General features: G+C 40.2%; 1 protein-coding gene across 1 annotated transcript in view; it reads right to left on the bottom strand.

Moving 5' to 3' along the window:
* The window catches only part of si:dkey-32e6.3 (uncharacterized), a 42,228-nt gene extending 31,287 nt beyond the window's left edge, over positions 1-10,941 (bottom strand). The window contains exons 1-3 of the mRNA XM_055648307.1: positions 10,786-10,941; positions 4,183-4,570; positions 478-863 (exon numbers count right to left, since the gene is read on the bottom strand). Of these exons, the coding sequence (XP_055504282.1) occupies positions 478-863; positions 4,183-4,408 (612 nt within the window). The 5' untranslated portion in view covers positions 4,409-4,570; positions 10,786-10,941. The remainder of the gene's footprint in view (positions 1-477; positions 864-4,182; positions 4,571-10,785) is intronic.
* Between the last annotated feature and the right edge of the window lie 3,005 nt (positions 10,942-13,946).

Genomic DNA, 13,946 nt, shown 5'->3' with positions numbered 1-13,946 from the left:
TCAACAACTGCTGTATTTCCTCTCCATTCAAGAAGTAAAACATCCAAGAAAGCACCACTAACATATGTATTGTTAATGAAAGCTATTGCTGTTTAATTCCGAAAAATATCATCAGGAACAAAAAAGGAATATTATTTATAGGCATACCATAAATACTCTAACTGTACACATGCATCTATTTCCTCCCTTCAAGCTCACTAATAAGCATATCATTTATACAATTTCCCCATGGAATAGACGGAAACGCAAGGGGTGACAAAGCTACAGGTTTTACTACAGTTTACTACAGTTATGCTGAAGATTTCTTTTCTTGCAAAGCTCAAGATGGCATATTAAGATGAATGTTTAAAACATGCATTTTAACAGTTACTTCAGTTTTCAGATGGGATTAGCATTCCATGTACATTTATACAGCTCTTTCGATGTGTGATCTCTTATGGTTATACATGTATCTCAGAAACCCTGAGTATCACTTACATGTTTCATCTGAAGATGTTGATACTGAGGATGTTGACCCGACAGGGTAACCTCTGTCGTCTTCAAAGCTCTAGATAAATCTGTGCCAAAAGTCCTAAATACAATTGCAAATTCTCTGTTTTGAGATAACAAACAATCAATCAGTTCGAAGAAAGCTGGGAGGATCCTGTGGTACTCTTTTCCATCTTCACCAGTAACAGAAAGGAGATCATTGTGGGGATCTGTCCATTCGATTTGCTGTAAGTGATCAGTGAAAATCTTCTTAAAGAGGCTACCATCAGCAGTGTCTGTGAAGTCTAGTAGCTTTCCAAATTGTGAATAATAGCTCACAGCCCCATCACATGGTGGATTCAAAGAAGGTTCAAGGCTCATCCACTCCCACTTCCCTGAAACAAGATTCACATGTTTGACAGATATCCAAATTGCTTTCTCAACAAACCTCGCCTGTAGTCGCGGGGAACTTTAATATTGAGTAAAAAAAATACCAGTATTCTTAGGGAGAGTTACAAAGCTTAAAAAAAATCTTAAACTTCTTTCTTCAATCTGTGCTTCTTTGTAAACTTACCACCAATGACCTATCCCACCCCGGCCATTCCTTTTTCTCTCTGCTCTCGTCGTTCAGAAGATATAGAAGCTTTAAAGTATGCAGCATCAGGCTCGGAAACACCTTCTTTCCCTCTGTTATCAAGTTTCTGAACTGTTCTTCCATAAGCTAGGGTACAGTGCAATTCTCCTCTCCTCATTGTAGCCATTGAACTTTGTCTCTGGAAATCTTGCACTATTGTGCTGAGAACTACATTCTGCACTCTCTCTTCCCCTTTGATTTACCTGTTGTACGAGTTTGGCTCGATTGTATTTATATATAGTATTATCTGATCTGATTAGATAACATGTAAAACAAAGCGTTTCACTGTACCTCAATATACGTGACAATAATAAAGTTAAAGTAACAAATAGTATTCACCAGCTGCTAATTCATCCACTCCATGTTCAGATTAGGCACTGCTTCAGAGAAAGCATAAATCTTGCAGCACAGATTCACCATAATAATCGTGAGACTGAAAGGGTCATCATGAGGAATAAAGTATAGACTTGTATGTTCTTGACTAAAGTAGAAAGATGATTGACTAAATTTAGATGCTGATGTGATTAAAGTATCTGAAAGGATCGATGGAGAGAGGTGGAGGAATTCAGAAATGAGGGACACTCATTTTAAATTAGAATTATTCCTTAAGGAGCAATATCAATAAACATTTATTTCCGTATAAAGGACGGACATCTGGAGCTCTTTCTTCAGAGGTTAGTTCAATTCAGAAGTTCCGTTGTGAAATTTTCAAAATAAGTTGAAAGATTGTTGGGCAAGGGTATTATAGAACACATAAAATAAATGGAATAATGATTCAGTTCAACCATAAACTAAATGAAAGGAATGATAGTCTATGGGGGATGGATGGCCTACTTCAGCTGTCTCATATTGAATCCTGGTTGTCTCTTTTTAATTATGAGAAATGCAATAAATTAATATCTGAAATGACACTTAGTCATATTTAGCAAGTGGGTAATTAGATATCACCCATTTGTGCATTATGTTTATCTTTTAATTGCTTCACTATATTGCTGAGGCATCAACACCAATTTATCAAGATCAGCCCCAGATAGTTAAAAAATCTGCCAATTCCATTTATCTCATGGTAATTTATGTGCAACTCTAAATTATTCTGTACATTTGTTACATATTCTGTATTCAGTTAGTCCTTATCATAAAGTAACCAGCATATTTGACTTTGAATTTTCAAGCCATAATTAGAGGATTACAATGCTAATTATTTCAACAATGAAATTAGAACATCATCCTGAACACACTTCTTTCAGGAATGCTTTTTAGGAACTTTTTTAATGTCCAGGGAACACTCCCCTAGAAAGTGGCCTCACTCTGGTAATAGTGAAGGCCGGGGACAAGACAAGTTCTCATGGGAATGGGAAGGGGAGATCAAAGTAGCTTGCAACCAGCTCCAGCTGGCAATGATGAAGCCGAGTTTTAGTTAAAAATATAAGAAGATATTAAATTGGTTTCTGGGCTAGCTTACAGCTTATATTTAGTGTCAAATTAGGCTTTCCTCAGGTTGCGGGGTGTGTGAGATAACATTGTCTCCCAAGTGAAGGAGCTAGAGAGATATCTTTGAAAGTAAGATGCCATAAACCAAATGACCAATGTTTATGGGGGAGGAGGCAATAAAGCAGATGGTCTATGTTTATGAGGGACCAAGTGACAAAGAAGATATACAATGTTTTTAGTATATCTTGTACCATGTAAACAAAAGGTTTGATGTGATGCATTCTGTGGAAACCTTTTCCAGTACCTCTGACCATGACTAATGTCTGTGGAATGTGATAAGGGGTAAAAAAACCCTATTTAAGGCAATGTAATTCTGTTGTTAAGGGAAGGTGGCTGAGGACAGTCAAGTGTCTGTGTTGGCACTTGACTGGAGTTCTCCCTCCCTTCCATCGGCCGATGTTAAGTAAAGTTTTGAACTGGTCTACCAAACAGTTTGTGTGGTGTCTGTTTATTAAGAAACGAACCTGGTTTAGTAGTTAAGATAAGTAGCTTTTTCAGCCTTGACAGACAGAGCACTTAAACAAATATTCAAGGGTCGCCTGGTCTTTACTTGGTCTCACCAATATGAAGATACCGAGGTAACAAGTGACTGTTGATGTTAGTATCTAGTCTCCCCTGAAAATATGGGATTATACTTCAGTCTGACATTGCATCAGTGGACCACATCTGAAGTACAATGTACAATATTGGGTTTGTTACTTAGTAAGATTGGGAATAGTTCAAAATAATTTTGCCTGGACTAATACCTCCCGTGGGCAGGTTGTCTTTTGAGTACAAGCTAGGCAGGCTAGGTTTCAAACCAGTGGAGTTTAGAAATTAGAGTTTGGACTTGATGAAGCATATTAGATGAGGGGAGCTTTGAAATGAGGAGAGGACATCTCCTCTTGTGCAAGAATCTCAAACTCAATGTCACTATTTAAAAGTAATGCTGTCTAAACAAGACAGATGATGCAATTTATTTTTGCTCTCAGAGTATCATGAACTTTGGACCTCTCATCCTCATAAGGCAGTAGGTGCAGAGTCTTTGGATATTTTTAAAGCTCGGGTGAATAGATTATTGATAAATGGATGAAAAGTTACCGTGGTTATTCTGGATTGCAGTTCAGTATTGAGGTTTCAATCATGATCAGCCCCAATTTAATATAACGGCAAATCACTCTCAAGGGATCCAGTGGCCCACTCTTGTTCCAATTTTTTTTAATTGTGGTTTATAAAAGTATGATACATGATTGCTAAATTTTGTCATGTTCATTGTTTTCATTTCTAAGATACGTTTTGGAATTTTCTTTTGTGATATTCTTACACTCTTATGATTGGCACGTTCTCTATCATTTACTACTTTTTAAAATCCTGTTTTATCTATGTCCATCCAACAATAAAGTTAATTTAACCTGCTTAAGGCGTAACTAATTTGAATAACAATAGTATTACAGAAGATACTCTGGAGTGCTTTTACAGAAATTTGTAAGAACAAAGTTATTATTATTTACAATTCTCTGGTAGACGCTCCTTTGATAGCATTAAAAACAAGTGTTATTTATTTTGTCTTATAACATAATTTTCTGATACTGTGGGCAAATAATTCTTACCTTCCTGGTTGATCTGCCCCCAGGTAACAGTGGTTAAAAAGGAACTAAGAGCACTTCTAGGTCCTTGTCTGGTAACAGTATCAAACAACTGCAGTGTGTTATTTAAGTCTAAGTGCACAATCAGCTTTGATCGTTTGCGGTTCAAAGCTGTGGGAATCTTGCTGATCCTCTGACTTGAAACAGCTTCCGCACTCTCTGTGTCTTGATCTGCAGGCAGTAATTCCATCTGTGCTTTCAGTATTAACTACTGTAGAAGTCTATTATCTTATCGTACGTGCATAATTCTGTGCGGTCATTGACAGAACAAATCTTTTTGGCCATTGAAAATGTTTTTGTCAAATTCCTAGTTTCAGCTTGGATCAAGGGCTGCATATTATGGCATGGATGTCTAAAAAAAGATGGAAGGTCATTGATTATTACCAATTTCAGTTATATAGCGAAATATTATTAAAATGATTATAAATATGAAATGCAGCTTATAATGGCAGTGGAAAGCAAAGATGGTGGAAAGTACAAAATATTGTTCATAAAAGTAAAATTACAAATAATGTATATAATTTGTAACTTTTCAATCTCACACCTGTCTTTTCAACTCTGGCCTTTGTTTATCCTCTCACCTGTATCAAGCTATTACCTGCCAGGCTTTGTTTTGCCCCTCTTCTCTTCGAGCTTTCTTCTTCCCCCCCTCCTCCCCCCTCCATCAGCCTGAAGAAGAGTCCCAACCTCAAAGGTCATCTATCCATGCCCTCCAGATATGCTGCCTGATCTGCTGAGTTACTCCAGCACTTTTCTGTCTAGCATCTACAGTTCCTTGCAACCACGTATAATAAACCTGGTGGGTATACATTTGATACACAAGAGTTGAAAATAATTGGAAATTGCGTTTGCTTATGATTTTCCAGAGTGAATTAGATAATTAGCATGGGATTTATTTTTTAAAACATCACGTAATAGGGACAAATAAATAGAGACCATGTTAATTTACAATGCTGTACCGAGATTGACTGATATGTTTTCAAGATTATAAGGACTTCAAAGGCAGAGGATCCAAATTTCATCTATTACAAGGACAGATTTTACCACTTCAAAAATCGCACCAAATCCACTGACCCATGCAGTACTTCTAAGTTTTCATCACATGATAAATGATGCGCCCATCCAAATTTACCAGGAGATTAAATGTCTGATGTCTGATGGTTCCTTTCTCTAAATCATTCATGAAATGCAAACAGAACTTAAATTAAGAAACAGTGTTCAAGTTATTAGTGAATAAGTAACATTTAATAGTTGATGGTACCCACCATCATTTTGTTAGTAATAGAGTGTATCTAACACAGTCTGGATTGAATTTGTCCTAACTTGAGGACTACATACCTGGACAATTTCCCCTAAGTCTGAATAAGACTCATGACCCAAAACATCACCTATCCATGTTCTTCAGAGATGCTGCCTGACCTCATGAATTACTCCAGTAGATTGTGTCAATTTTTCACTTTGTTGGGTTTCGTCCCACATTGGAGATACATTCAAACAGTTGCCGAATTATAGTGGGTTCAGGAACAGATTATTAACTCTGCAATGTCAACTCTGCCATTGTTATATCATTCAGGAAGAGGGTGAGATGGATTATCTGCTTATTGGCTTTGGTTTAAGATGGTTGTAATTACTACAGCCTTGTCTTTTTTTGCATTCTCCCTTTTGAGGATGAAATTGTGCTAATTGAAATTGTTCCTTCTTCTCCATTTACTGGTTTAATTGTCCATCATTATTCATGATAAACTATAACTCTGCCTTGACATAAATAAAGGAAGTGCTGCAGCTATTCAGCGGGACAATCGGCACCTTTGTTGTCATTGACCTGAAACATTATCTCTTGTATCTCTCTCCAAAAGCGCTACCTGTCCAGTTAATTGCAGGGGGTTCCAGAGTTACAGATGACCTGACATACAAAGATTTGACTCTTCCAAGTTCCCCCAGACTCTGTTCTAGTGCATAGTATCCAAACCTTGTGACACCCAAAAGGTTTTTTCCAAACTACAAGATGAAATAAAACAAACCCCAAACCACCTCTCAGCGCACACTTTTTAAAGCGCCGATAATATTTCTCACTGATTAACAGATCTGCTCCCCCACAAATCCTCCCCCGCCCCCCTTATAACCCCATCTCTCACCCTCCCCCCCCCATCACCACATTCAGGATGCATATAACATATAACCATATAACAATTACAGCACGGAAACAGGCCATCTCGGCCCTACAAGTCCGTGCCGAACAACTTTTTTTCCCTTAGTCCCACCTGCCTGCACTCATACCATAACCCTCCATTCCCTTCTCATCCATATGCCTATCCAATTTATTTTTAAATGATACCAACGAACCTGCCTCAACCACTTCCACTGGAAGCTCATTCCACACCGCTACCACTCTCTGAGTAAAGAAGTTCCCCCTCATGTTACCCCTAAACTTCTGTCCCTTAATTCTGAAGTCATGTCCTCTTGTTTGAATCTTCCCTATTCTCAAAGGGAAAAGCTTGTCCACATCAACTCTGTCTATCCCTCTCATCATTTCAAAGACCTCTATCAAGTCCCCCATTAACCTTCTGCGCTCCAGAGAATAAAGACCTAACTTATTCAACCTATCTCTGCAACTTAGTTGTTGAAACCCAGGCAACATTCTAGTAAATCTCCTCTGTACTCTCTCTATTTTGTTGACATCCTTCCTATAATTGGGCGACCAAAATTGTACACCATACTCCAGATTTGGTCTCACCAATGCCTTGTACAATTTTAACATTACATCCCAGTTTCTATACTCAATGCTCTGATTTATAAAGGCTAGCATACCAAAAGCTTTCTTTACCACCCTATCTATATGAGATTCTACCTTCAAGGAACTATGCACGGTTATTCCCAGATCCCTCTGTTAGAAACATAGAAACATAGAAACATAGAAATTAGGTGCAGGAGTAGGCCATTCGGCCCTTCGAGCCTGCACCGCCATTTAATATGATCATGGCTGATCATCCAACTCAGTATCCCGTACCTGCCTTTTCTCCATACCCTCTGATCCCCTTGGCCATAAGGGCCACATCTAACTCCCTCTTAAATATAGCCAATGAACTGGCCTCAACTACCCGCTGTGGCAGAGAGTTCCAGAGATTCACCACTCTCTGTGTGAAAAAAGTTCTCCTCCTCTCGGTTTTAAAGGATTTCCCCCTTATCCTTAAGCTGTGACCCCTTGTCCTGGACTTCCCCAACATCGGAAACAATCTTCCTGCATCTAGCCTGTCCAACCCCTTAAGAATTTTGTAAGTTTCTATAAGATCCCCTCTCAATCTCCTAAACTCTAGAGAGTATAAACCAAGTCTATCCAGTCTTTCTTCATAAGACAGTCCTGACATCCCAGGAATCAGTCTGGTGAACCTTCTCTGCACTCCCTCTATGGCAATAATGTCCTTCCTCAGATTTGGAGACCAAAACTGCACGCAATACTCCAGGTGTGGTCTCACCAAGACCCTATACAACTGCAGTAGAACCTCCCTGCTCCTATACTCAAATCCTCTTGCTATGAAAGCCAACATGCCATTCGCTTTCTTTACTGCCTGCTGCACCTGCATGCCTACCTTCAATGACTGGTGTACCATGACACCCAGGTCTCGCTGCATCTCCCCCTTTCCCAATCGACCACTGATCGCCACAACATCACACTTCCAGTTGTCTATCCAGACTAAGCTCATCCACCTTTTTTACAATGCTCCTAGCATTCAAATATGCACATTTAAGAAACCCCCCCCGTCTCTTATTCTGTTTATTTCCTTTTTTTTCTTTCTCCTCTTGTGTCCGAGTGCTTCCCTTTTCTGCTTCCTGCCACCCATTCTGTCTACTAGCTTCCGCTATTTGAGTCCCTCGCCCCAACCTTTCTAGTTTAAAGTCTCCCCAGTAGCCTTTGCAAATTTCCCCGCCAGGATATTGGTCCCCCTCGGGTTCAAGTGCAACCCATCCTTTCTGTACAGGTCCCACCTTCCCCAAAAGAAGTCCCAATGATCCAGAAACTTGAATCCCTGCCCTCTGCACCAGTCTTTCAGCCACGCATTTATCCTCCACCTCGCTCCATTCCTACTCTCACTGTCGCGTGGCACAGGCAGTAATCCTGAGATTGTTACCTTTTTGGTCCTTTTCCTTAACTCTCCTCCCAACTCCCTAAATCCTCCCTTCAGGACCTCTTCCCTTTTTTTACCTGTCATTGGTACCTATATGTACCACGACCTCAGGCTCCTCTCCCTCTGATTTAAGGATATCTTGGATGCGTTGAGACACGTCCGAGACCTTGGCACCAGGGAGGCAGACCACCATCCTGCTCTCCCGACTGCGTCCACAGAATCGCCTATCTGACCCCCTAACAATAGAGTCCCCAATTACTATTGCCCTCTTCTTTTTTTCCCTACCTTTCGGAGCAACAGGGCCGGTCTCTGTGCTGGAGGCCCGTCCGCTGTCGCTACCCCCGGGTAGGCTGTCACCCCCATCCGTAATCAAAGAGGAGTACTTATTTGCACGGTTGCATTTAGACAACTATTTGTCTATATTCACTTGCTGGAAGGGAAATTGGTAATTTCAACTTCCAGAAAATTCAGAAAGGGAACTGTTACTAACCCGGGGACCTCATGTGAATCAAGCCTTTTCCGTTTTGATTTTAGATTTTCAATATATCTGGCCTTTTGATTTTTAATTACCGCAGAGTTTGAATCAGAACTATTGAAGAAAAGGAACAGAATCTCAGTCTCTGGTAATCCAAAAGACTAGTCCAAAACTGAGAGACCAGAGTTCAAACTCCATCATAGCACCTGTACGATTTAATTTCAATCACCTTATATTTTAAAAAATCAGTAACAATGATATTACACATAATTACCAGAGTTAGAAAAACCCATCTGAAAATCTGCATCTATACTCCACCTTTTCTATGTTACTTTTACCACTAATGTGATTGTCTCTTAATGTCCTCTTAAGTGCCCTAGAAAGTCACTTGTCTCTAATGCTGGCTTAGCAAATGACATCCAGATTCCAAGAAATGAATACGTGGATAAATTGAACCACAAAATCTGTAAGAACAGCCTGGAAATCAAATAACCAGGCTTGCAATCAGAATTCTGGACCAATGATTTAGAAAAACAAGTTCAATTTCATCACATCAGCCAAGGAATTTAAATTCAAATTAAATTCAAATAAGAAAGTAAATATCTGGAATAAAGAAAAAAAAACTAATTTTTTTTAAAAGGACAAAACTACTTAATTGTTGCAAAAATATTCTTAAACATGTTGGTACAAAATATGATTTAAAACCAAGAGACACAAGATCCTGGAATCTTGAGCATAAAAACCCCACAGAATTCTCCAATTTCAATAGCACCTTGCAACCCCACCTATTCCCACCTCCCCTTCCTAGTCCACACATTTCTATCACAATTTCCTATCACCCTGGCACGTTCCATCTCTGTATACTCATAACACCACCCACCTCACATTTTAGCTCCCCATCTCCTTTAACCCCCTCTTTTTACCAACTCCCTACCCCTTCACTCCCACCCGTATACATTTTACTCATCCCTCCTCTTCTTTCCTTAACTCATACCCTTTAGCCTCCTGTTCCCCGTAAGCCTTTGTCACTATCCTCACCCACCTGCCAATTACCTCCTTCCTCTTCACTTGTATCCACCTATCAATTTCTAGGCTTTGCATCAACCCTACTCTCTTTTCCAGCTTATCAGTCCGAAGAAGGATCCCAACCCAAAACGTTACTTGTTCATTCCCTCCACAGGTGCTGCCTGAGCCACTGAGTTCCCCCAGCAAGTTATTTTTGAATTGAATACCTTTTTTTTTGAAAAAACAATTTCCAAAACATACCAGCTCTAAAATCCAAAATCTAAATCTCACTTCATCATAACCAGTGTTGAGTGTTAGATGATATTGTAAGATTATGATTCCATGAGAGAGTTAATAAATTTAGGACATTTTTTTTTTAAAAGGTTTAAAATTATTTAATTATTTGTTAGATCATTTCATTAAACCTTCCATCAGCCGTTAATTAACCACCACGATCGCCACCACCTCCTTAGGCTCGAGATCTAAATTCCTTCCAGAAACTCATGTGAAGCATTATTTAATAAAGCGAGAAGTTGGTTAGACTGCTCTTGTTGTTCAAGACTCCAGGCAAGTTACATAAATGATAGTGAGACGGGTTTTCACGGAGGTGGGAGTTCATTGTGGATAGACACAAGATGCTGGAGTAACTCAGCGGGACAGGCACCATCTCTGGAGAGAAGGACTGAAGAAGGGTCTCGACCCGAAACATCACCCATTCATTCCTTCTCTCCAGTGATGCTGCCCCGCCCGCTGTCACTCCGGCATTTCGTGTCTATCTTCGGTTCTGCAGTTCCTTCCTTCCTCCACAGTTCATCATTGGGGATGTTCATGTTGAGGAACTACATGGTGATCGATCCTGCGACCGTTTACGGTCACCCTGAGTTCCTCCACACACACCACGACGTGAAACAGACGGCGAAAACAGTAATATTTAACAATTACAACACCCCCGCGCCAACATACCCGTGGTTAAAGCGCCGTGTCCCCGACACCACCAATACCCTTCATCACATTCACCGCCGCCGACCGGCCGGCGTCCCGCGGAACTGTGGGATACTGGAAGACCAGCCGGGCCGACTGAGCTCACAATCTCAGCTGGGTTTAGTCAAGAGTGGTTTACTGTCACATATCCCAGATAGAACAATGACATTCTTCCTTGCAGCAGCACAACATAATATGCAAACATAGTACAGTTGAAACAATATAATAAACGAAAGAGAGAAAAAAGTTCAGTGTGTATATACACATTCTCACAAATACTTATGATCTATCAATGTAGATTAGATTAGATTAGATTCAATTTATTTGTCATTTGGACCCCTTGAGGTCCAAACGAAATGACGTTTCTGCAGCCATACATTACAAACAAATAGACCCAAGACACAACATAATTTACATAAACATCCATCACATTGCTGTGATGGAAGGCCAAAAAACTTATCTCTCCACCTGTACCTGTCCTACCCATGTAACTGTTTCTTAAACGTTGGGATAGTCCCAACCTCATATACCTCCTCTATATATATATATTGAGATATATATATACACACACACCATACGTACACACAAAAAGAATCAATAATATTGCAATAATAATAATAATAGTCTAAGTAGTTCAGAGTTTATTTAAGATTGTAGTGTTTAATAGTCGAATGGCTGTAGGGAAGAACCTGTTCCTGAACCTGAGACCTACTTCAAAGAAGTGGTCCATGGATTATTCTTTTTTTTTAAACCACATATGTTTCAATGAGTTTAAATACACACATAACTCTATTCTATTATAAACCTTTTTGTATCTAAATATTGGCCTTGCAACACTATGGAATATCCTGACGTTGTTGAGATTATATTAACAAAATAAATACATATCTTTACATATATATCTCTTCTTTAAATCATGTTTCTTAAACATTTCTCTAAGCTGTATTGTATTATTTTGCTGAAACATTGGCTTATAGTTGTATAATGAATTTTCAATTGGTCATTTTTCTGCATCATCAAACTCAAAAGTGTTTTTTTTTAAACTATTTAAGAACATGGAATGCATTGTGAGAAGAATAGACCGTGTAGATGCACATCGTCTCATTGTCTCTTCATCGTAGGTGAATCGAGGACAAGAGGACATGGGTTTAAGGTGAAGGGAAAGATTTAATAGGAATTTGAAGGGTAACTTTTTACAAAGGGTGGTGGGTGTATGAAACAAGCTGCCAGAGGAGGTAGTTGAGGCTGGGACTATCCCAATGTTTAAGAAATTACTAGACAGGTACATGGATAGGACAGGTTTGGAAGGATATGGACCAAATGCACACAGGTGGGACGAGTGTAGCTGGTACACGACAAGAAAAGATCGCGTCCCCGTTCAAGGAAGAGATTAAAAAGTTTTCCCCACCTCCCCTCCACCCCCCCCCCCCACATATACACAACTAAAAATAAACCAAAAACATACTCCTAACAAGACATTGCCAATGTGGGCAAGGTGGGCTGAAGGGCCTGTTTACACATTGTATCACTATGACTAAGTTTGTATTTTACATATTTTGATCGAGTGCAGCCGTTAAAATCAGACTTGCATCATAGGCTCAAAAGTTAGGATCACATTTAAAATAATACATATGTTAACAAACCAGAGCCTGCATCGATGACAAAGGAAAGGTGGAGCCCACAATGTTCTATTGTTGGTAGACACAAAATGCTGGAGTAACTCAGTGGGGCAGGCAGCATCTCTGGAGAGAAGGAATTGGTGATGTTTCGGTTAGAGACCCCTCTTCAGACAGTTGGCTGGGGAAATGGTGATAACGAAGAGATACAAATAGTGAAACTAGCAAGACTAGGGTGGGGGAGGGATGGTAGTCTTACCCCCACCCACTCTGGCTTCACAATTCATACCTCTACCCTTATCTCACTTTTTATCATCATCTCTGGCCGTTGTTCCAACCATCTGCCAATCAAACCTCCCCACCCATCAGTTTGTGCCCGGGGTGGAAGATTGCAACCTTCACGTGGTCCGCCCTGTTTCGACTAATGACATCAACTCGACGTGCACACACAGAAGATCAAATAGAACAATCTGAAGAAGGGTTTCGGCCCGAAACGTTGCCTATTTCCTTCGCTCCATAGATGCTACTGCACCCGCTGAGTTTCTCCAGCTTTTTTGTGTACCATCAAATAGAACAAGTTGTTCTACAACTTTAGGCTGTGCATGCCACACGAAAGAAGAAGATGTTTGTGTAGAGTTGTGTAAAAAAGTTGCAGCATGACACGGCGTGATGACGTATTGACGCGAAATGTCTCCTCAAATGTCGCAACATTTTTTTTGTGGCCGCTGGATTTTGAAATATTCAAATTCTTTCGGTGACCCTGATACGTCAGTCAATGACGCCGGCAGTCGACAAAAAAAATCGCCAAGTGGGACAGGCCCTTAAAGCAGCTGCCTGACTTTGTCTGCCTCTCCTGTCTGCGAACTTTCTCTCGCCCCACCCCACCTTCATCAGTCTGAAGAAGAGTCCCGATCAGTAATACTCCCTAACCCGCTGAGTTACTCCAGCACTTTGTGTGGTTTTTTTGTAAACCAGCATCCGCAGTTACCTAGTGGTGGGAAGTCTAGTCTGTCTGATACATGAACAAATGAACCATTCTACATTTCCTTGATCATCCATCATCTGCTTTATTCTGTCGTTTTCAGACCTTACACTTCCTTATACGATAGAACTTATCTCTTATCTTATACGATAGAACTTATTCCCTTATCTCTAGTCTCCATCTCCGGAAGGAAGGGTCTCGACCTGAAATGTCACCTATCCCTTTACTCCATAGATGTTGCCTGAACCGCTGAGTTACTCCAGCATTTTATGTCTATTTTCTGTATAAATCAACATCTGCAGTTCTTTCCCACACTATTTATTTCGATCTTCATCTTGAGCAGAGCTTTTCCCAAACCCGAGCTGCGTTGTTACATTTCACGCTATATATTAATTTGTAGAGCAGCCCGAGGTCGTGACCAGCTCCACCGGTGGCGTTAGCCCCCAGTCGTGGATCTTCCTGGTGCCCAAGATCGTAGATTTGTATCCAAAGATCATAGAGCGCTTCTATGACACTTTCTGGTATCTTTGCTGGTGCTGTAAGCC

The sequence above is a fragment of the Leucoraja erinacea genome, chromosome 16 (assembly GCF_028641065.1).
Source record: "Leucoraja erinacea ecotype New England chromosome 16, Leri_hhj_1, whole genome shotgun sequence".
In the NCBI taxonomy this organism is placed as follows: Eukaryota; Metazoa; Chordata; class Chondrichthyes; order Rajiformes; family Rajidae; genus Leucoraja; species Leucoraja erinaceus.
Note: the sequence above shows the minus strand (reverse complement) of the source record. Positions and strands in the feature narration are given on the sequence as shown.